The following is a 16905-nucleotide window of genomic DNA, read 5'->3' as shown; positions in this document are numbered from 1 at the left end:
CCATCAACAGGCAATTAGAGATAAACAACATGTACATACCCTTCGAAAGAGACAATATAACAAAATGAAAAAAAGAAAACAAAAGAGACTAGTAAATAAACATAGAGAAAACCTCACTTCCTTCTAGCCCTGGTGATGTTCCTTAGTTGGGTCATGAAATGTCTGCAAGAAAACCAATAAGCTCAGAGAGTGCCAAGGACCCCACAGTTCAACCCTAAGATGCAGATTTTCTCTTCTGTTGTAGAATGACAGAAAAAAAAAGCATGTGCGTCTAATAGGAGAGGAAACACCATTCTTTTGTATCACTGATGATGTTCCCTAGTTGGGTCATGAAACGTCTGCAAGAAAACCACCAAGCTCAGAGAGGATCCAGGACCCCAAAGTTGCTCACACTGAGAAATGCCCTTCTAGCAGACGGGCTCTGGTCCATGTTGTTGTTGTTCCCGTTATCACTATCACAATTGCCGTTGGGGGTCTAATTAGAGGCCAACACATAACGCTGCCTCTAAACTGAGTGCAAGTGTCCTTGTGAGTGGGTGCCTGCACACACACACAGAGAATATTGATCCAAACTTCAAAACCGGTCAAGGGAGTTGTGTAAAACAAACAAAACGGACGGTACAAGGTAGCTAGATTTTTTGCCTCTACCTATCTCCTATCTTTCTCCCAGCAGTGAGAAGCCTCCCCACCAAGAGAGTTAAAAAGAAGAAGAAGAAAGAGAGAGGCTGAGAGGGAGGGAGGGAGGGACAAGGAGATGGGGAAGAGAGAGAATGAGGGACAGACAGAGAGAGAGAGGGAGGGGAAAGAGGAAGAGGAAGAGAGAGAAACAGAGGAAGAGAGAGGGAGAGGGAGAGAGACACAGGAAGAGGGACAGGGACAGGGATAGATATAGAGAGAGGGAGGGAGAGAGAGAGAGACTAAGAGGGAGAGATGGAGAGAAAGAGAAAGAGAGAGAGAGACACAGAGGAAGAGTGAGGGAGAAACAGACGGAAAGGGAGACAGAGGGAGAGGGAGAGGGACAGGGATATATAGAGGGAGAGACAGATGGAGAGGGAGAGAGAGGGACGGAGAGAGAGAGACAGAGGAAGAGGGAGAGAGAGAGGGACAGGGATATATATAGAGAGGGAGAGACTAAGAGAGAGAGAGATGGAGATAAAGAGAAAGAAGGGGAAAGACAGAGGAAGAGGAAGGGAGAAAAACAGGGAGAGACAGACGGAAAGGGAGAGAGAAACAAAGAGGGAGAGACAAGTGGAAAGGGAGGGAGGGAGGAGAAGGAGGGAGGGGAAGAGAGAAAGGGAGTGGGCTGGAAAAGGGGGGGAGAAAAAGAGTGGGAAAGAAAAGGAGAGGGAGATAGATGCAGGCAGGGAGGGAGAGAAAGAGAGAATAAGGGAGGGGAAAGTGGCAGAGGGAGGGAGGGAGGGAGGGAGGGAGAGAGAGAGAGAGAGAGAGAGAGAGAGAGAGAGAGAGAGAGAGAGACTCCATGTATCCTAAAACGAAGCTAGAATCTAGCTATCAGTCCTATCGGTGTGGAGAGAGACCCATCTATCCTCTGTGAACTTAAGTCCATCAAACCCCGGGAAGGCGCTGAGCAGACACAATAAAGGCCACCTCAAGTCCCCCTTTGGACGCCAGCAGCTTCTCCATCCCCTCGTCCTTTGCAGAAGGTGCAATCTTCTCAGCAGACTTCCGATGGAGCATCCGGAAAGAGGAGGAGGAGAAGGGAAACAAATTCGCCGAGACCCGGCAGAGAGTCCTGCGGCTGGACAGCAGGGTCCCCGCTGAGCGCTCTGAGCCGGCTTGAAAAACAAACCCCCCTCCCCTCCCCAGCCCTTCGCCCTCCCTCTCCTCTCCCGCCTCCCTTCCACCGAAAGAAAGTCCCGTGTAGGGATGATTAAAGGTGGTTTTGATCGTTAAAAATCCATCTGCTCCCGCTTTGCTCTTGACCTTGGCGGGTGAACCTCCCCCACCTCCCCCCAGCCAACTTCTCAAACACTGCAGCTCTGATAGTCTCTCATCAAACAATGGTTGGAAATAAACCAGAGTTAAGAGAGTTCGGGGCTGCAGGGCGTCAGGGAGGGGGACTTTCAGCTCTGGGTGTGTTGTGGCCCGTCAGCGGCCTGTGCAGCTAGTAGCTGATTCCGACAGCGAGGAGGCTGGTGTGGTGCTGCGCCAGCAGCCTGTGCAGCTGGCACTTGAGTCAGACAATGAGGAGGCTGGAGAAGATGTGGTGCCAGAGTTGGAAGGAGATTCAGCCAGGGCCTTCAGAGCCTCCAGAAGCTCCCATAAGTGAAGAGGACGAAGAGGAGGAGCCTCTTCTCGATGCACGGGCGCGCAGAGCTGCCAAAAGGCAGGAGTGGTTACTCAGGAGGAGGTCTCCTCGAGAGTAAGGCTTGGGGCTAATTGGCCACTCCCTTAGCCTATTTAAGGAGGAACGCTGACTGAAGCAATTTGCAGGGAACAACTTTAGTTTACTCTCCTTCGCGTCTGGATTCTCTGCAAAATTGTTTCTGGGTTTTCTGCCAACTCTAGTAAGACTATGATTACCTTATCTTAGAATTCTGGTAGGCTGTTAATACAGTTTATTAACAGCCTTTGGTTGATAAAGACAGAGTTATTTGAGTAAAATAAGCTTTGTATAGTTTGTATGTGCTGCGTTCTTTGGGGTCTGTAGCTGGGGCAGAACAGGGTGGTGGCGACGATGATGTGCGGATTGTGGCTTAAAGCCAGTAAGATGGTTCAACCAGATGAATGATTGAGGGAATGTGCTGCTATACACACACAGACAGACACACACGCGTGCATGGCAAGGGTTCTGCAGGTGTTTATTCAAACCCTCCAAACAGGTCACCACGCTGCAAAAAAGATGTTGAGACTTTGGGAAAAAGTTCAGAGAAGAGCAATTAAGAGGACTAAAAGCCTGGAGACTAAAACCTATGAAGAACAGCTGCAGGATTTAGGTTTGGATAGTCTAGAGCAGTGATGGCTAACCTTTTTGCCATTGCGTGCCAGGAGAGGGGGGGGCGGGGGAGGGTCGCCCACGCACGTGCCCACGCACATGCGTGCGCAACCTCCTCCCCCCCCGTTCCTGGCACATGATGGCCTGGTAGGCCCGTTTTTCCTTCTTACCTGGCTCCAGATCCTCTCTATGTATCTAGGAAGGGCGAAAACAGCCTTTCCCACTCCCTTGGAGGCCCTACGGAGGCTGAAAGGGCCCATTTCCCCACTCCCAGTGGGACAGGAAGTGACGTTTTTTGCTGTCCCCAGCCTCCAGAAACTCTCTAGGAGTCTCTAGGAGCCTCTCTAGGAGTCTGTAGGAGCCTCTCTAGGAGTCTCTGGAGGCTGGGGACAGGAAAAAACGTCACTTCCTGTCGGGGAAATGGGCCCTTTCAGCCTCCGTAGGGCCTCTAAGGGAGTGGGAAAGGTTGTTTTCACCCTTCCTAGATACAGAGAGGATCTGGAGCCAGGTAAGAAAGAAAAACGGGCCTTCCCCACCCCCCCAGGCCCTCCAGAGGCAGGAAACAGCCTGTTTCCCTACTTCTGGTGGGCCCAGAAGGCCCGAAAATCAGCTGGCTGGCACGCGCATGCACCCCAGAGCTGAGCTGGCGTGCCCACTAATATGGCTCTGCGTGCCACCTGTCGCACGCCTGCCATAGGTTCGCCATCACGGGTCTAGAGAAAAGAAGGGGACATGACAGCAGCATTCCAGTATTTGAGGGGCTGCCCCAAAGAAGAAGGGGTTAAACTTATTTTCCAAAGCACCAGAAGGCAAGACAAGAAACAACGGATGGAAACTAACCAAGGACAGAAGCAACCTGGAATTAAGGAGAAACTTCCTAACACTGAGGACAATTAACCAGTGGAACAGCTTGCCACCAGAAGTTGTAGGTGCTTCATCACTGGAGGCGTTTCAGGAGAGACTGGACAGCCACCTGTCTGAAATGGTACAGGTAGTCCTCGACTTACAACAGTTCATTTGGTGACCATTCAACGGCATTGACAAATGTGACTTACAACCATTTTTCACAGTTACGACTTTTGCAGCCTCCCCTAGGTCACGTGATCAGAATCCAGATGCTCGGCAACCGGTTCGTACTTATGACGGGGTCACATGATCCCCTTTTGCAATTTTCTGACAAGCAGAGTCCACAGGGAAGCCAGATTCACTTAACAACCGGGTTGCTAACTTATCGACCTTGGTGATTCACAGAACTTCATTTTTAATGTGTGTCTGTGTGCTCAGAATAAACAACAATAAAGATAATCCTATCTTATCTTATCATCCTCTCCTCTCCCTCCCCTCCCCTATCCCTCCTCTAACACTCCCACTCCCAGTCCCACTTCACTCCCCTCCCCTCTCAAGCTATCCTACCAGGGGTGAAATGCTCCCGGTTTGGACCGGATCACCCGATCCGGTAGTGATGGCGGTGGGTGGTTCGGAGAACCAGTAGCAAAAATCCCTGCCCCCCGCCCCCCCATGCCCAGCTGAGACACACGATCATCAGAGGCTTTTTTTTTTACTTTTAAAAGCATTTTTTCTACAACCTCTTCGGTTGAAGAGGTTGTAGAAGAAAAAAAAAATGCCTTTAAAAGCCTCTGGCGATCCCAGCTGAGTTGCCTGATCGTCAGAGGCTTTTAAAAGCATTTTTTTTCTGCAACCTCTTAAGGTAGCAAAAACCAGTTTCTTATTCCCCTTTCCCAAGCTTACCGATGATACTCCCGCCTGGATTGCTGGAGCTGCTCTTGCTGCTGGAGAAGTTTGGCCTCTTGCTCCGCTAACAAATTCTGCAGACGCTCCTTCTCGATTTCCAGCTCAATTTTCTGGAGCAGGAGCTCTTTCCTTTTCTCTTCGGAGAAGTTCTGGCCGCGCTGATCGGCTTCTTTTGGTCTCGTGACATCGCCGGCCTTCGGCCTCCGAAGGTGCGGCGAGCCGAAATATTCCGAGGAGGATTCGCACGGGGCCCCCGGATATCGGTCTTGAATGTGGCAAGCGTCTTGGAAAGACTCGTGAGCCGAGTTTCTTAATTTTGGATGGAAGGGACACCCCGGAAGAGGACAGCCGTTCCTCCTCTTCTCCCCATCGGGAGTTCTCCGAAGAAGAGGAACCAATGGCTGCGTGGCTGGAGACGCCCTGTGGTTGCATTTATGGGGCAATCCGTTTTGCAAAAGACGACCGTTCCTGGCCTCCGTCTGACCTCCGGGGGTGCCGGCCTCAAGGACACCCCTATTCCTACCAGGTCGAGTTGAAGGTTGAAGACTAGGGCTTCTACAAGTTAAGTTGTGGTCCTTATGCAAAGTTTGTAGTCGAGCTACACCAAGGTAGGAGCCATCCAGGTCTGAAGGTGGCACCAGCTGTCCATGACCTCTCTGGCTAGACATCTGTAGATAAACAGGAAACGAAAACCACATTCAACTTAGCACTGTTCCAATAGTTTTTATTAAAAAATATATAAATTGTATTAATTTTCTATTAATTGCATTTCTTAGTATTTAATAAACATCGTGTTGTCTGGGTTTTTAATTTGCTTAGCAATACAGATTCTCAATCTCCACCCCTTTTTCTTCCAACCACTAAAATAAATTCCAACCAGTAAAATAAATTCCATGTTTGATAATATTCTATGTCTTCTTTCTGTTTGATTTTCAATGCAAGTCTAATCCGTTTCTGGATAATCTAGTATCTTCTGAATTATCTCCTCGTCTTGCGGTGTTTCTTCACTTTTCCAATATTGTGCGAAGATAATCCTCGCTGCTGTTAAGACGTGTAATATTTAAATACATACTTTTCCTATCAATTTTTTTCCTGATATCATCCCTAATAAAAACAGTTCAGGTTTAAAGTCTACATGTTTCCCTATTATCTTTTCTAGCCATCTGCCACCACATATGATAAAATGTGCCCGTTTTTTTTTTTATTGCATTTCCAACATTTGCTAGACATATTTTTAAACATTTTAGCTAACCTGGCAGGTGGTAAATGCCAGCCGTGTTCCAATATCTGAGGGGCTGCCCCAGAGAAGAGGGAGTCAACCTATTCTCCAAAGCTCCTGAAGGCAGGACAAGAAGCAATGGGTGGAAACTAAACAAGGAGAGAAGCAACCTAGAACTAAGGAGAAACTTCCTGACAGTGAGAACAATCAATTAGTGGAACGACTTGCCTCCAGAAGTTGTGAATGCTCCAACACTGGAAGTTTTTAAGACGAGATTAGACAAAAAGTTGTCTGAAATGGTATAAGGTCTCGTGCTTGAGGAGGGTGTTGTGACCCCGACTCCCGAGCCTGTCCTAACAGAGGAAGAGGACTCAGCAGGTGATGGGGAAGAACTGACAAAGCCTCCCTCTCCAGGACCCTCCTTTCTGGCAATGCCTCAGGTTCCATCCGAAGGCCAGGAGGAACAGCCTGGGATGTGCCAGGAGGAAGGCATATCGGAGCACCCATTGATAGGGAGCGAGGAGGATGAATCCTGGCTTGATCCCAGGCAGAGTCGGAGGGAGAAGCGTGCACAGCAATGGAAGAGGCGTGGGAGGGCCAGAGATTGAGCTGAGTCATGGAGCCACGCCCCACCAGGAATAAAAGTGGGAGAGATTGCTCTTCAGGCTTTGTGACGGACAAAGTTAAACCCTGAAAGTCACATCGTGATCTCTGAAATTCGGCTTGGATATATTTTGGACCGAACATTGACTAAACTCTTGTCTCGTGGATAATTTGTTGCTCCTGGAATGGACTGAAGATAAGTCCTCTTCTGCTTTATGGGAGTGAAAACGGTCTTGGCAGGCATTCGGCAGTTTGCTGCCAAAACCTTGGTCTGCCAGGAATTCTAATCTGTTTACCTAATAAAATATTGGCAGGCGTGCTTGGTATTACGTTTGCCTGTGTGAGGAAGGGGGACAGAACAGAGGGGGGGTTGGACTAGGAGACATCCAAGACCTCTTGAGGGAAACCAATCAAGGAAAGATCCAACCTGTTAGGCTGCATTAACAGAGAGATAGGATCAAGATATCACGCAAAGTATTGATACCAGATTATAATGCCTTGATAAGACCACACTTGGAATACTGCATCCAGTTTTGGTTCCCAAGATATAAAAATAGGCTGATATTCTAGAAAGAGTGGAGAGAAGAGCAACAAAGATGATTAAAGGCCTGGAGACTAAAACATATGAAGAACAGTTGCAGGATTTGGGTTTGGCTACGTTAAGAGGAAATAAGGAATGTGGGGGGGGGGGGGCTTGATATCAGTAGTCCAGTATTTGAGGGGATGCAACAAAGAAGAGGGAGTCAGGCTATTTTCCAAAGCACCTGAAAGCAGGACAAGAAACAATGGATGGAAACTCATCAAGGAGAGAAGCAACCTGGAATTAAGGAGAAACTTCCTAACATTGAGGACAATTAACCAGTGGAACAGCTTGCCACAAGAGGTTGTACGTGTTTCAGCACTGGAGGCTTTCCAGAAGAAACAGGACAGCCACCTGTCTGAAATGGTTCAGGTAGTCCTCGACTTACAACAGTTTATTTGTGAGCATTCAAAGTTACAACGGCATTGAAAAATGTGACTTACAAACCATTTTTCACAGTTATGACTTTTGCAGCCTCCCCTTGGTCACATGATCAGAATTCAGATCAGTGGTGAAATGTAAAATGTGTTACTACCGGTTCTGTCGGCGTGGCTTGGTGGTGGTGGGGGTAATATGACTGAGTGGACGTGGCCAACTATTTTTTTTTTTTTACCTTTACTTTTAAAACTATTTTTTATACAACCTCTTTGGCTGAAGAGGTTGTAAAAAAAATGCTTTTAAAGCCTCTGACGATCCCAGCTGACTTGCCTGATTGGTGGAAGCTTTTTTTTTTTTAAAAAAAGCCTCTGACGATCCCAGCTGAGCTGTGCGATCATCAGAGGCTTTTTTTTTTAACTTTTAAAAGCATTTTTTTGGCCAAAGAGGTTGTAGAAAAAATGCTTTTAAAAATAAAAAAAAAGCCTCTGATGATTGCACGGCTCAGCTGGGCAATGGGGGAGGGGCCAGGGATTTTTGCTACCGGTTCTCCGAACCACCCGCTGCCATTGCTACCGGATCGGGCGATCCGGTCCAAACCGGGAGCATTTCACCCGATTCAGATGCTTGGCAACCGGTTCGTATTTATGACAATCGCAGTTCCTCGGGGTCACATGATCCCTTTTTGCAACCTTCGGACCTGCAAAGTCCATAGGGAAGCCAGATTCATTTAACAACCGGGTTGCTAACTTATCGACTGCGGTGATTCACTTAACAGTGACCAGAAAAGTTGTAAAATGAGGCGAAACGCACTTAACGAACGTCTCACTTAACAGCAGAAATTCTGGGCTCGTAATTGTGATCGTAGGTCGAGGACTACTGGTATGGGGTTTTCTGCTTGAGCAACGGGTCCGACTAGAAGACCTCCAAGGTCCCTTCCAACTCCATTATTCTGTTAAAATCTTGTCTATGGTTCCTTGGCTAGTTCTCGTCCGTGATTTATAAGGCAATTTTTTAAAAAAACAACAACAAAGATACAGAAATGAAATGGTTTGATTATCAAGAGCCAGCGCACCTCCCCAGTCCATCGTTTCCAAGCGAAAGAGAGGAACGTGCTATCAAATCTGCAATTTAATTCCGTCTACACAGGTACAAATAAATATAAAAGCATCGCCTGCAGGATCTGGGGTATAAACAAGGCACTTCAGCCTATCCAGGAATTGCGAGTATCTAGGGTTACATAAAATCAACTTGAAGTGTGGCGGGGGGAAAAAAAAAAAGGAAAGAAAAGACAAGCCATTAAATGTTAATGCCTGAAAAATGTTTAATTTTGAATAACGGAGCCAGGAAATCCATTCTACCCCTTATAAATACCGTCTGATTGGCCATTACACAGCGGGGAATTCGAGGTAAAAACGTTTCACCTTGTACTGAATGGGATATTACTTAACTGTTGGAAATTTGAATATATATATATATTTGTTTTCTCAGGTTTTCGCGGGTGTTTGTATGTAGGTCTTTGGTTATTCGGGTCTTCTCCCACGTAAAATGGGAAGTGTCTTGGCGACGTTCGTCGAAACGTCGCCAAGACACTTCCCATTTTACGTGGGAGAAGACCCGAATAACCAAAGACCTACATATATATATATATATATATATATATATATATATATATATATATATATATATATATATATATATATATGTGTGTGTGTGTGTGTGTGTGTGTGTGTGTGTGTGTTTTTCTTCTAGCCAGGTTTTCCCTACGTAGCCAAGGGTTTTTTTGTAGCTCCAGCTCAGTAGAATCACATCTACTCGGTTCTGGGCTTTTTTCCTTTCTAACACCTAGCAAGCTCATATATATATATGTGTGTGTGTGTGTGTGTGTGTGTGTGTGTGTGTGTTTTTCTTCTAGCCAGGTTTTCCCTACGTAGCCAAGGGTTTTTTTGTAGCTCCAGCTCAGTAGAATCACATCTACTCGGTTCTGGGCTTTTTTCCTTTCTAACACCTAGCAAGCTCATATATATATATGTGTGTGTGTGTGTGTGTGTGTGTGTGTGTGTGTGTGTGTGTGTCTTTTTCGTAGGCTTTTATGTGCGTATTCTTTCTAGCCAGGTTTTACCTACGTAAGCTAAGGTGTTCCACAGCTCTAGTTCTGTGAAATCTCATTCACTAGTTTCTGGGCTTTTTGTATCTTGCTGAAAAGCAACAACTCTCCCAAATTGCAGCACAGAGTTGTTGCTTTTCAGCAAGATACAAAAAGCCCAGAAACTTGTGAATGAGATTTCACAGAACTAGGGCTGTGGAACATCTTAGCTTACGTAGGTAAAACCTGGCTAGAAAGAATATGCATCTATCTATCTATCTATCTATCTATCTATCTATCTATCTATCTATCTATCTATCTATCTATCTATCTATCTATCTATCATCAAATGGGATAAATATCCCATTCAGTACAAGGTGAAATGTTTTTACATACATATAGATATACATATACAGATAGAGATATAGATAGATAGATATAGATGAGATGATAGACAGACAGACAGATAGATAGAGGCAGACAGATGAGAAAGATGAGATAGACAGATAGATACACACCTAACATCAAAATCGTCATCAAAAAAGCACAATAAAGAATGTTCTTTCTGCGCCAACTCAGGAAGCTCAAACTGCCCAAGGAGCTGCTGTTACAGTTCCACAGAGGAATTATTGAGTCATCCGCACCTCTATAACTGTCCCAAGAAGACAGACAGAGACTTCAGAGGATCATTAGAATGGCAGAAAAAACCATGGCTACCAACCTGCCTTCCATGGAGGGCCTGTATACTGCAAGAGTCAAAAAGAGGGCTGGGAAAATATCTACAGACCCCTCGCATCCCGGACGTAAACTGTTTCAACTCCTACCCTCAAAATGACACTATAGAGGGCCCTGCACATCAGAACAACTAGACCACAAGGACAGTTTTTTCCCCAATGCCATCACTCTGCTAAACAACTTATTCCCTCAACACTGTCAAGCTATTCACTAAGTCTGCATTACTATTAATCTTCTCATCGTTCCTATCACCCATCTCCTCCCACTTATGATTGTGTGACTGTAACCTTGTTGCTGATATCCTTAAGACTTATATTGACTGTTTCCTAATATGATTTGATTGCTTATTTGTTCCCTATGACTATCAGTAAGTGTTGTACTTTATGATTCTTGACAAATGTATCTTGTCTTTTTATGTACACTGAGAGCGTATGCACCAAAGACAAATTCCTTGTGTGTCCAATCACACTTGGCCAGTAAAGAATTCTATTCTATTCCATTCCATTCCATTCCATTCCATTCCACTCCATTCCATTCTTCTATTCTATTCCACATTTTCTATTCTATTCTACTGTATTCTATTCCATTCTATTCCTTATTCTATTCCATTCCATTCCTTAGTCTATTCTATTCCTTATTCTATTCTATTCTATTCTATTCTATTCTATTCTATTCTATTCTATTCTATTCTATTCCATATTTTCTTTTCTATTCTATTCCATTCTATTCCTTAGTCTATTCTATTCCTTATTCTATTATTCTATTCTATTCTATTCTATTCTATTCTATTCTATTCTATCCCTTATTCTATTCTATTCCTTATTCTGTTCTATTCCACATTTTCTCCTTTCCTTTCTCCCTCTCTCTGTCCCTTCTTTCCTTCTGCTTTCTTTCTTTCTTTCTTCCTTTCCTTCATTCCTCCTTTCCTTTCTTCTTTCTCCCTCCCTTTTTTCTTCCTTCTTTCCTTCCTTCCTTTCCTTTCTCCCTCCCTTTCTTTCTTTCTCTTCCTTCCTTCCTTTCCTTTCCTCTCTTTCTTTCTCTTTCTTTCTCTTTCTCTTTTCTTCCTTCTTTCCTTCCTTCCTTTGTCCCACAGAGTCCAATCCCTGTCGCTTACAGGCAGGAAAATGACGAGGGAAAAATATAACTCACCCCCCAAACCCTCTAGGGCCCATTAGAACTTGTTTACGACATCGATACCGGTATGTTAAACGACCGTGAGAGTTCAGATTATTGAATAATTTAAAATAATAATAATAATAAAAATCCCAGCTCTTAATTGGTGTCGTCCAGCCTGGAAAAGGCCAAGGATGATGCCGGGAGCGTGGCAGGCAAACGGCTCTCATGCATAATGCATGGCCGAGATGCTTCCTTTGGCAGAGCTGGCCTCGTTAAAAAGCAGGGAGGTTTTTGGAAACGACAGGCGCACGGGGGGGGGGGGGAAGAGGGGGGACGATGGAACACCTGCAAGTCTTTAGTTCATCTGCTGGAAAGTAATCTACCTCGATGATCTCCCCGGCTGAAAAGCTGCCAGAGTAGGATTTCTAATTGCACCAGGGAGAAGGCGCCCCGTTTAAGTCGAGAATGGGGCCTTTGGCAGAGATTTCCCCCTGCAGCTGTTCGGATTTGCATTTCCCAGTTCGCCTGCCGACGGACGGAAGCATCACGCAGAAAATCTGGGTCAGGTGGACCCAGAAAACTGGACTGATTGGACTGCCGTTTGTCAGAAATGGTATAGGGTCTCTTGCTTGAGCGGGGGTGGGTGGGGTGGGGTTGGACTAGATGACCTATAAGGTCCCTTCCAACTCTGTTAATCTGTTACTTATCTGATAATTGGCTTAAAGCAGAGGTGGGAAAGTACGGCCCTTTTACGATCCGGGAACTTCAGCTCCCAGAATTCCTGCTCAAGCAGGAAACCCTACATCATTTCAGACAAATGGTTATCCAACATCTTCTTAAAAACCTCCAGCGATGGAGCACCCACAACTTCTGGTGGCAAGCTGTTCCACTGGTTGATTGTTCTAAATGTCAGGAAACTTCTCCTCAATTTCTAGGTTGCTTCTTTCCTTGATGAGTTTCCACCCGTTGCTTCTTGTCCTGCCTTCAGGTGCTTTGGAGCATAGCTTGTCTCCCTCTTCTTTGGGACATCCACTTGAAATTTTGGAAGGCTGCTATCCTGTCACCCCTAGTCCTTCTCTTCCTTAAGCCAAACATACCCAATTCCTACAACCGTTTGCATCTGGCCTGCAGTATTTGGAATGAAACTGTTATTAACACACCTGCCTGCAATTACTGCAGGTTCGAATCTCACCAGTCTCAAGGTTGACTCAGCCTTCCATCCTTTCTAAGGTAGGTGAAATGAGGACCCAGATTGTGGGGGCAATAAGCTGACTTTGTATAAACATACAAAAGTATGAAGGCTATTGCTTAGCGCATTGTAAGCTGCCCTGAGTCTCTGGAGAAGGGCGGCATATAAATCAAATTAAAACAAAAAAACCAAAAAAACCTGAAGGGACATAATAATAATAGAATAGGTAGAATTAGTGGGACATAGTCGGTAGGATTGGTTTGACTTGCTGTTTTGCTTCTGTATAAATTGCTTTGCTAAGAATTGGAATTGCCTCTGGCATTTGCTTCTACCAGTGAAGCAAAGATACTTCTGGTATCTTGTTTTTGGGTACAACTCAAGAGCCTGGTGCGGGTTATGTCATGGCTTGGCAGGGTTACATCGGGCAAATACCTGTGTTGCTAAGCACCCCGCCCCCCTTGTTCCTTGCTGTACAGCCAATGCAGGGCTACAAGAAAGGCATGGGCCAGGGCGCCAGAATTGGGTACTAAGCAGGGGTGAAATACTACCGGTTAGGATCGGATCTTCCAATCCAGTAGCGATGGAGGTAGGTGGTTCGGAGAACCGGTAGCAAAAATCCCTGCGCTCCCCCCCCCCACCATGCGAAGCTGAGCCGCCCGATCATCAGAGGCTTTTTTTTTTTTTACTTTTAAAAGCATTTTTTCTACAACTTCTCCCGCCGAAAAAATGCTTTTAAAAGTTAAAAAAAAAAAGCCTCTGATGATCGTGCGGCTCAGCTGGGATCGTCAGAGGCTTTTCAAAGCATTTTTTTCTGCAACCTCTTGGCCGAAGAAGTGGTAAAAAAAAATGCTTTGAAAAGCCTCTGACGATTCCAGCTGTGTTGCCTGATCAGCAGAGCCTTTTCAAAGCATTTTTTTGCATTTGCAGGAAAAATGCTTTGAAAAGGTTTTTTTTTAAAGAAAGTTGGCCACGCCCACCCAGTCACATGACCCCCATCCCCACCGCCACCAAGCCACGCCCACAGAACCGGTAGTAACAAATTTTACATTTCACCCCTGGTACTAAGCTGATGTCTCTGAAGGTATAAAAGGACGCCATACCTTCCCCAAGGTGTGGCCTTCCTTACGTGCACCTTGTCTGTATGTTCGTGGAATGGTCTACCCAGCATTTTGCTTTGATCAAAATAAACGCTGATTCTTTCTCAAGTTCTTCTTTGGGCTCATTGTTGACTTAAGCATATCGCCGAACTTGCAAAACCTTTGCTCAAAGATCCGGCCCTATTTACCTGGAATGGTTCCTCTTTCGTCCCTCCCCATGTACAAACAGCGTAACAGCTGGAAGTGGCCGTTTAGAGGAGAGGAAGTGCCCTGCCCCTAAGCCGAAGTCCACTTCCCAGCTCCGATCCCGGTGGCAGATGGGCTACGCCGAAAGAAGCCTGCCCCTGAAGACCCTTTTGGCTCCCAGATCTAACAGGCTTCTGCCGATGAGAAGCAGAGTCAGAAGCTGTGGCCAAAAAAAGACCAAAAGGCTTTCGAAAGAGCGTCGCAGCCATGTGCAAAAGAGGTGCAGCTGGGAAAGGAGGAGAAGTGATTTCCACAACAGAGACCCACTGCAAAGCGGGAGAATTCCCCGGGTTAGGCAGAAAGGGAGGCCTACGAGAGAGAAGTCATAGCAGAGCAACGTCCTTGAAGAAGAGAGTTCTGGGTCTGTATGAAAAAGTGAAAAAGTGGGATGGAGGGAAGGGAAGGAAAGGGAAGGGAAGGGAAGGGAAGGGAAGGAGGGAGGAAAGGAAAGGAAAGGAAAGGAAAGGAAAGGAAAGGAAAGGAAAGGAAAGGAAAGGAAAGGAAAGGAAAGGAAAAGGAAAAGGAAAAGGAAAAGGAAAAGGAAAAGGAAAGGAAAGGAAAGGAAAGGAAAGGAAAGGAAAAGGAAAAGGAAAAGGAAAAGGAAAAGGAAAAGGAAAAGGAAAAGGAAAAGGAAAAGGAAGGAAAGGAAAGGAAAGGAAAGGAAAGGAAAGGAAGGGAGGAAAGGGAAGGAAAGGAAAGGAAAGGAAAGGGAAGGAAAGGAAAAAGGAAAAAGGAAAAGGAAAAGGAAAAGGAAAAGGAAAAGGAAAGGAAAGGAAAAGGAAAAGGAAAAGGAAGGAAAGGAAAGGAAAGGAAAGATGAATATGAATTAAATAAAATTTACAGCAAGGCATACCAGACAGCATTGATAAACACTCTCTCTCTCTCTCACACACACACACACACACACACACACACACCTCATCAATAGGCTAAAGTTGCAGGCTTATCATGCAAAAATCACAGCTCAAAAACAGGAGCCTGCACGCCTACAATGAAAAGCATACGAGTCTTTTGTGCTTAAACAGTTATCTCCACATAAAATGTCGTCAGAAATTACAGGAATTCATTACAGGAACTGGGGACGTCTATAATGAAAAGAAGGACTGGGGGGGGGGGGAGTGGCATGATAACATTGTTCAATATTTGAGGGGCTTCTACAAAGAAGATGGGGGTCAACCTCTTCTCCAAAGCCCTTGAAGGCAGGACAAGAAGCAATGGAAGGAAACTCACGAAGGAGAGAAGCAACCTGGAACTCAGGAGAAATTTCCTGACAGTGAGAACAATTCATCAGTGGAACAGCTTGCCACCAGAAGTTGTGGGTGCTCCAACACGGGAAGTTTTCAAAAAGGAACTACACAACCATTTGTCTGGAATGGTATAGGGTCCCCTCTGCTCGAGTATGGGGTTGGACTAGAAGACCTCCAAGGTCCCTTCCAACTCTGTTATTCCGGAACCCGGAAGAGAGCAGCTGGCGACGGGGCACGTGACCAGAGAGCGCTCTTTGTGCCACCTCTGGCACGTGTACCATAGGTTCGTCATCACAGGTCTAGTCAGGGGTGAAATCTAAAATTTGTTACTACCAGTTCTGTGGGCGTGGCTTGGTGGGTGGGTGAGGGTAATGTGACTGGGTGGGTGTGGCCAATTTTTTTTTATTCACTTTTAAAACCATTTTTTCTACAACCTCTTCAGCGAAAAAAATGCTTTCATAAGGCTGACGATCCCAGCTGAGTTGCCTGATTGTTAGAGGCATTTAAAAGGGAAAAAAAGGGTTTTTTTTCTTTTAAAAGCCTTTGATGATCCCAGCTGAGCCGCGCGATCATCAGAGGCTTTTTTTTTTTTTTTACTTTCAAAAGCCAGCAAGCCGGCCTAGCCTAAAGGGTTTTTAATGGGATTTTTTAAATTTTATAGACTTGGGGTTTTAAAATGGGAGGCCGATTGATTTAATCTTTTTTAATTATCTTAACTTTTGTATTGTATGTATTTTAATTTTGGCTCTTCACCGCCCTGAGTCCCCTTGGGAGAAGGGTGGTATACAAATTAAATTAATAATTAATAATTAATAAATAAATAAATAAATAAATATAATAATAATAATAATAATAATAATAATAATAATAATAATAATAATAATAATAATAATAATAATAATAATAATAATAATTTTTTCGGCCGAAGAGGTTGTAGAAAAAATGCTCTGATGATTGTGCAGCACAGCTGGGCAATGGGGGGGGGGTAGGGGGGGCAGGGATTTTTGCTACCGGTTCTCCGAACCACCCACCTCCATCACTACCAGATCGGGCAATCCGATCCGAACCGGGAGCATTTCACCCCTGGGGCTAGGGTCTCCTGCTCGAGCAGGGGGTTGGACTAGATGACCTCCAATTCTTACCATTCTACGTTCTAGAAAAGCATACTGTCTCAAACGCTTTCCAGGGTATTGAAGGAATGGTTGCGTCACTTCCCACATTCCACCTTCATAACTTTCATTGCCTATCTTGGGGGGAGAAAAAAAACTCCAGGGAAAGAATGGAAAAATCAAGAGCAGAAGAAGGGAGGGGTGGGAATCCGTGTGTCTCCGTTTAGAACAGTGTTTCTCAACCTTGGAAGCTTGAAGACGGGTGGACTTCAACTCCCAGAATCCCCCAGCCAGCGCTGCTGGCTGGGGGATTCTGGGAGTTGAAGTCCACCCATCTTCAAGCTACGAAGGTTGAGAAACACTGCTTTAGAAGATTAAGCGATTCCTACTATGGGGGGGCGGGGGGGGGCATCTCTCATGAGCGTGCCGTGAAATTGCTAATTTCCAAGGAAGCCGAATAGAACGTTATTTTATGGAGAAATCCGAACGACGTCCTCTTAGGATAATTCTTTGACGCCCTCAATGAAAGCTGCAGGTGATTTGGCTTAGCCCCTGTCGAAGTATGTTATTTCGGTGGCGCTTACGTCATTGTTTG

At 45.4% G+C, this 16905-nt stretch overlaps 1 protein-coding gene across 4 annotated transcripts in view; it reads right to left on the bottom strand.

The window, feature by feature from the left end:
• KIAA1328 (KIAA1328 ortholog) overlaps positions 1–16905 on the bottom strand; it is a 248065-nt gene that overhangs the window by 108423 nt on the left and 122737 nt on the right. For all 4 annotated transcript variants that reach the window (XM_087885498.1, XM_087885494.1, XM_087885496.1 and 1 more), the window contains exon 7: positions 4706–5376. In XM_087885498.1, coding sequence (XP_087741624.1) covers positions 4706–5376 — 671 coding nt within the window. The remainder of the gene's footprint in view (positions 1–4705; positions 5377–16905) is intronic.

The sequence above is a fragment of the Pantherophis guttatus genome, chromosome 2 (genome assembly GCF_059756535.1).
Source record: "Pantherophis guttatus breed Tessera chromosome 2, ASM5975653v1, whole genome shotgun sequence".
NCBI classification, from domain to species: Eukaryota; Metazoa; Chordata; class Lepidosauria; order Squamata; family Colubridae; genus Pantherophis; species Pantherophis guttatus.
Note: the sequence above shows the minus strand (reverse complement) of the source record. Positions and strands in the feature narration are given on the sequence as shown.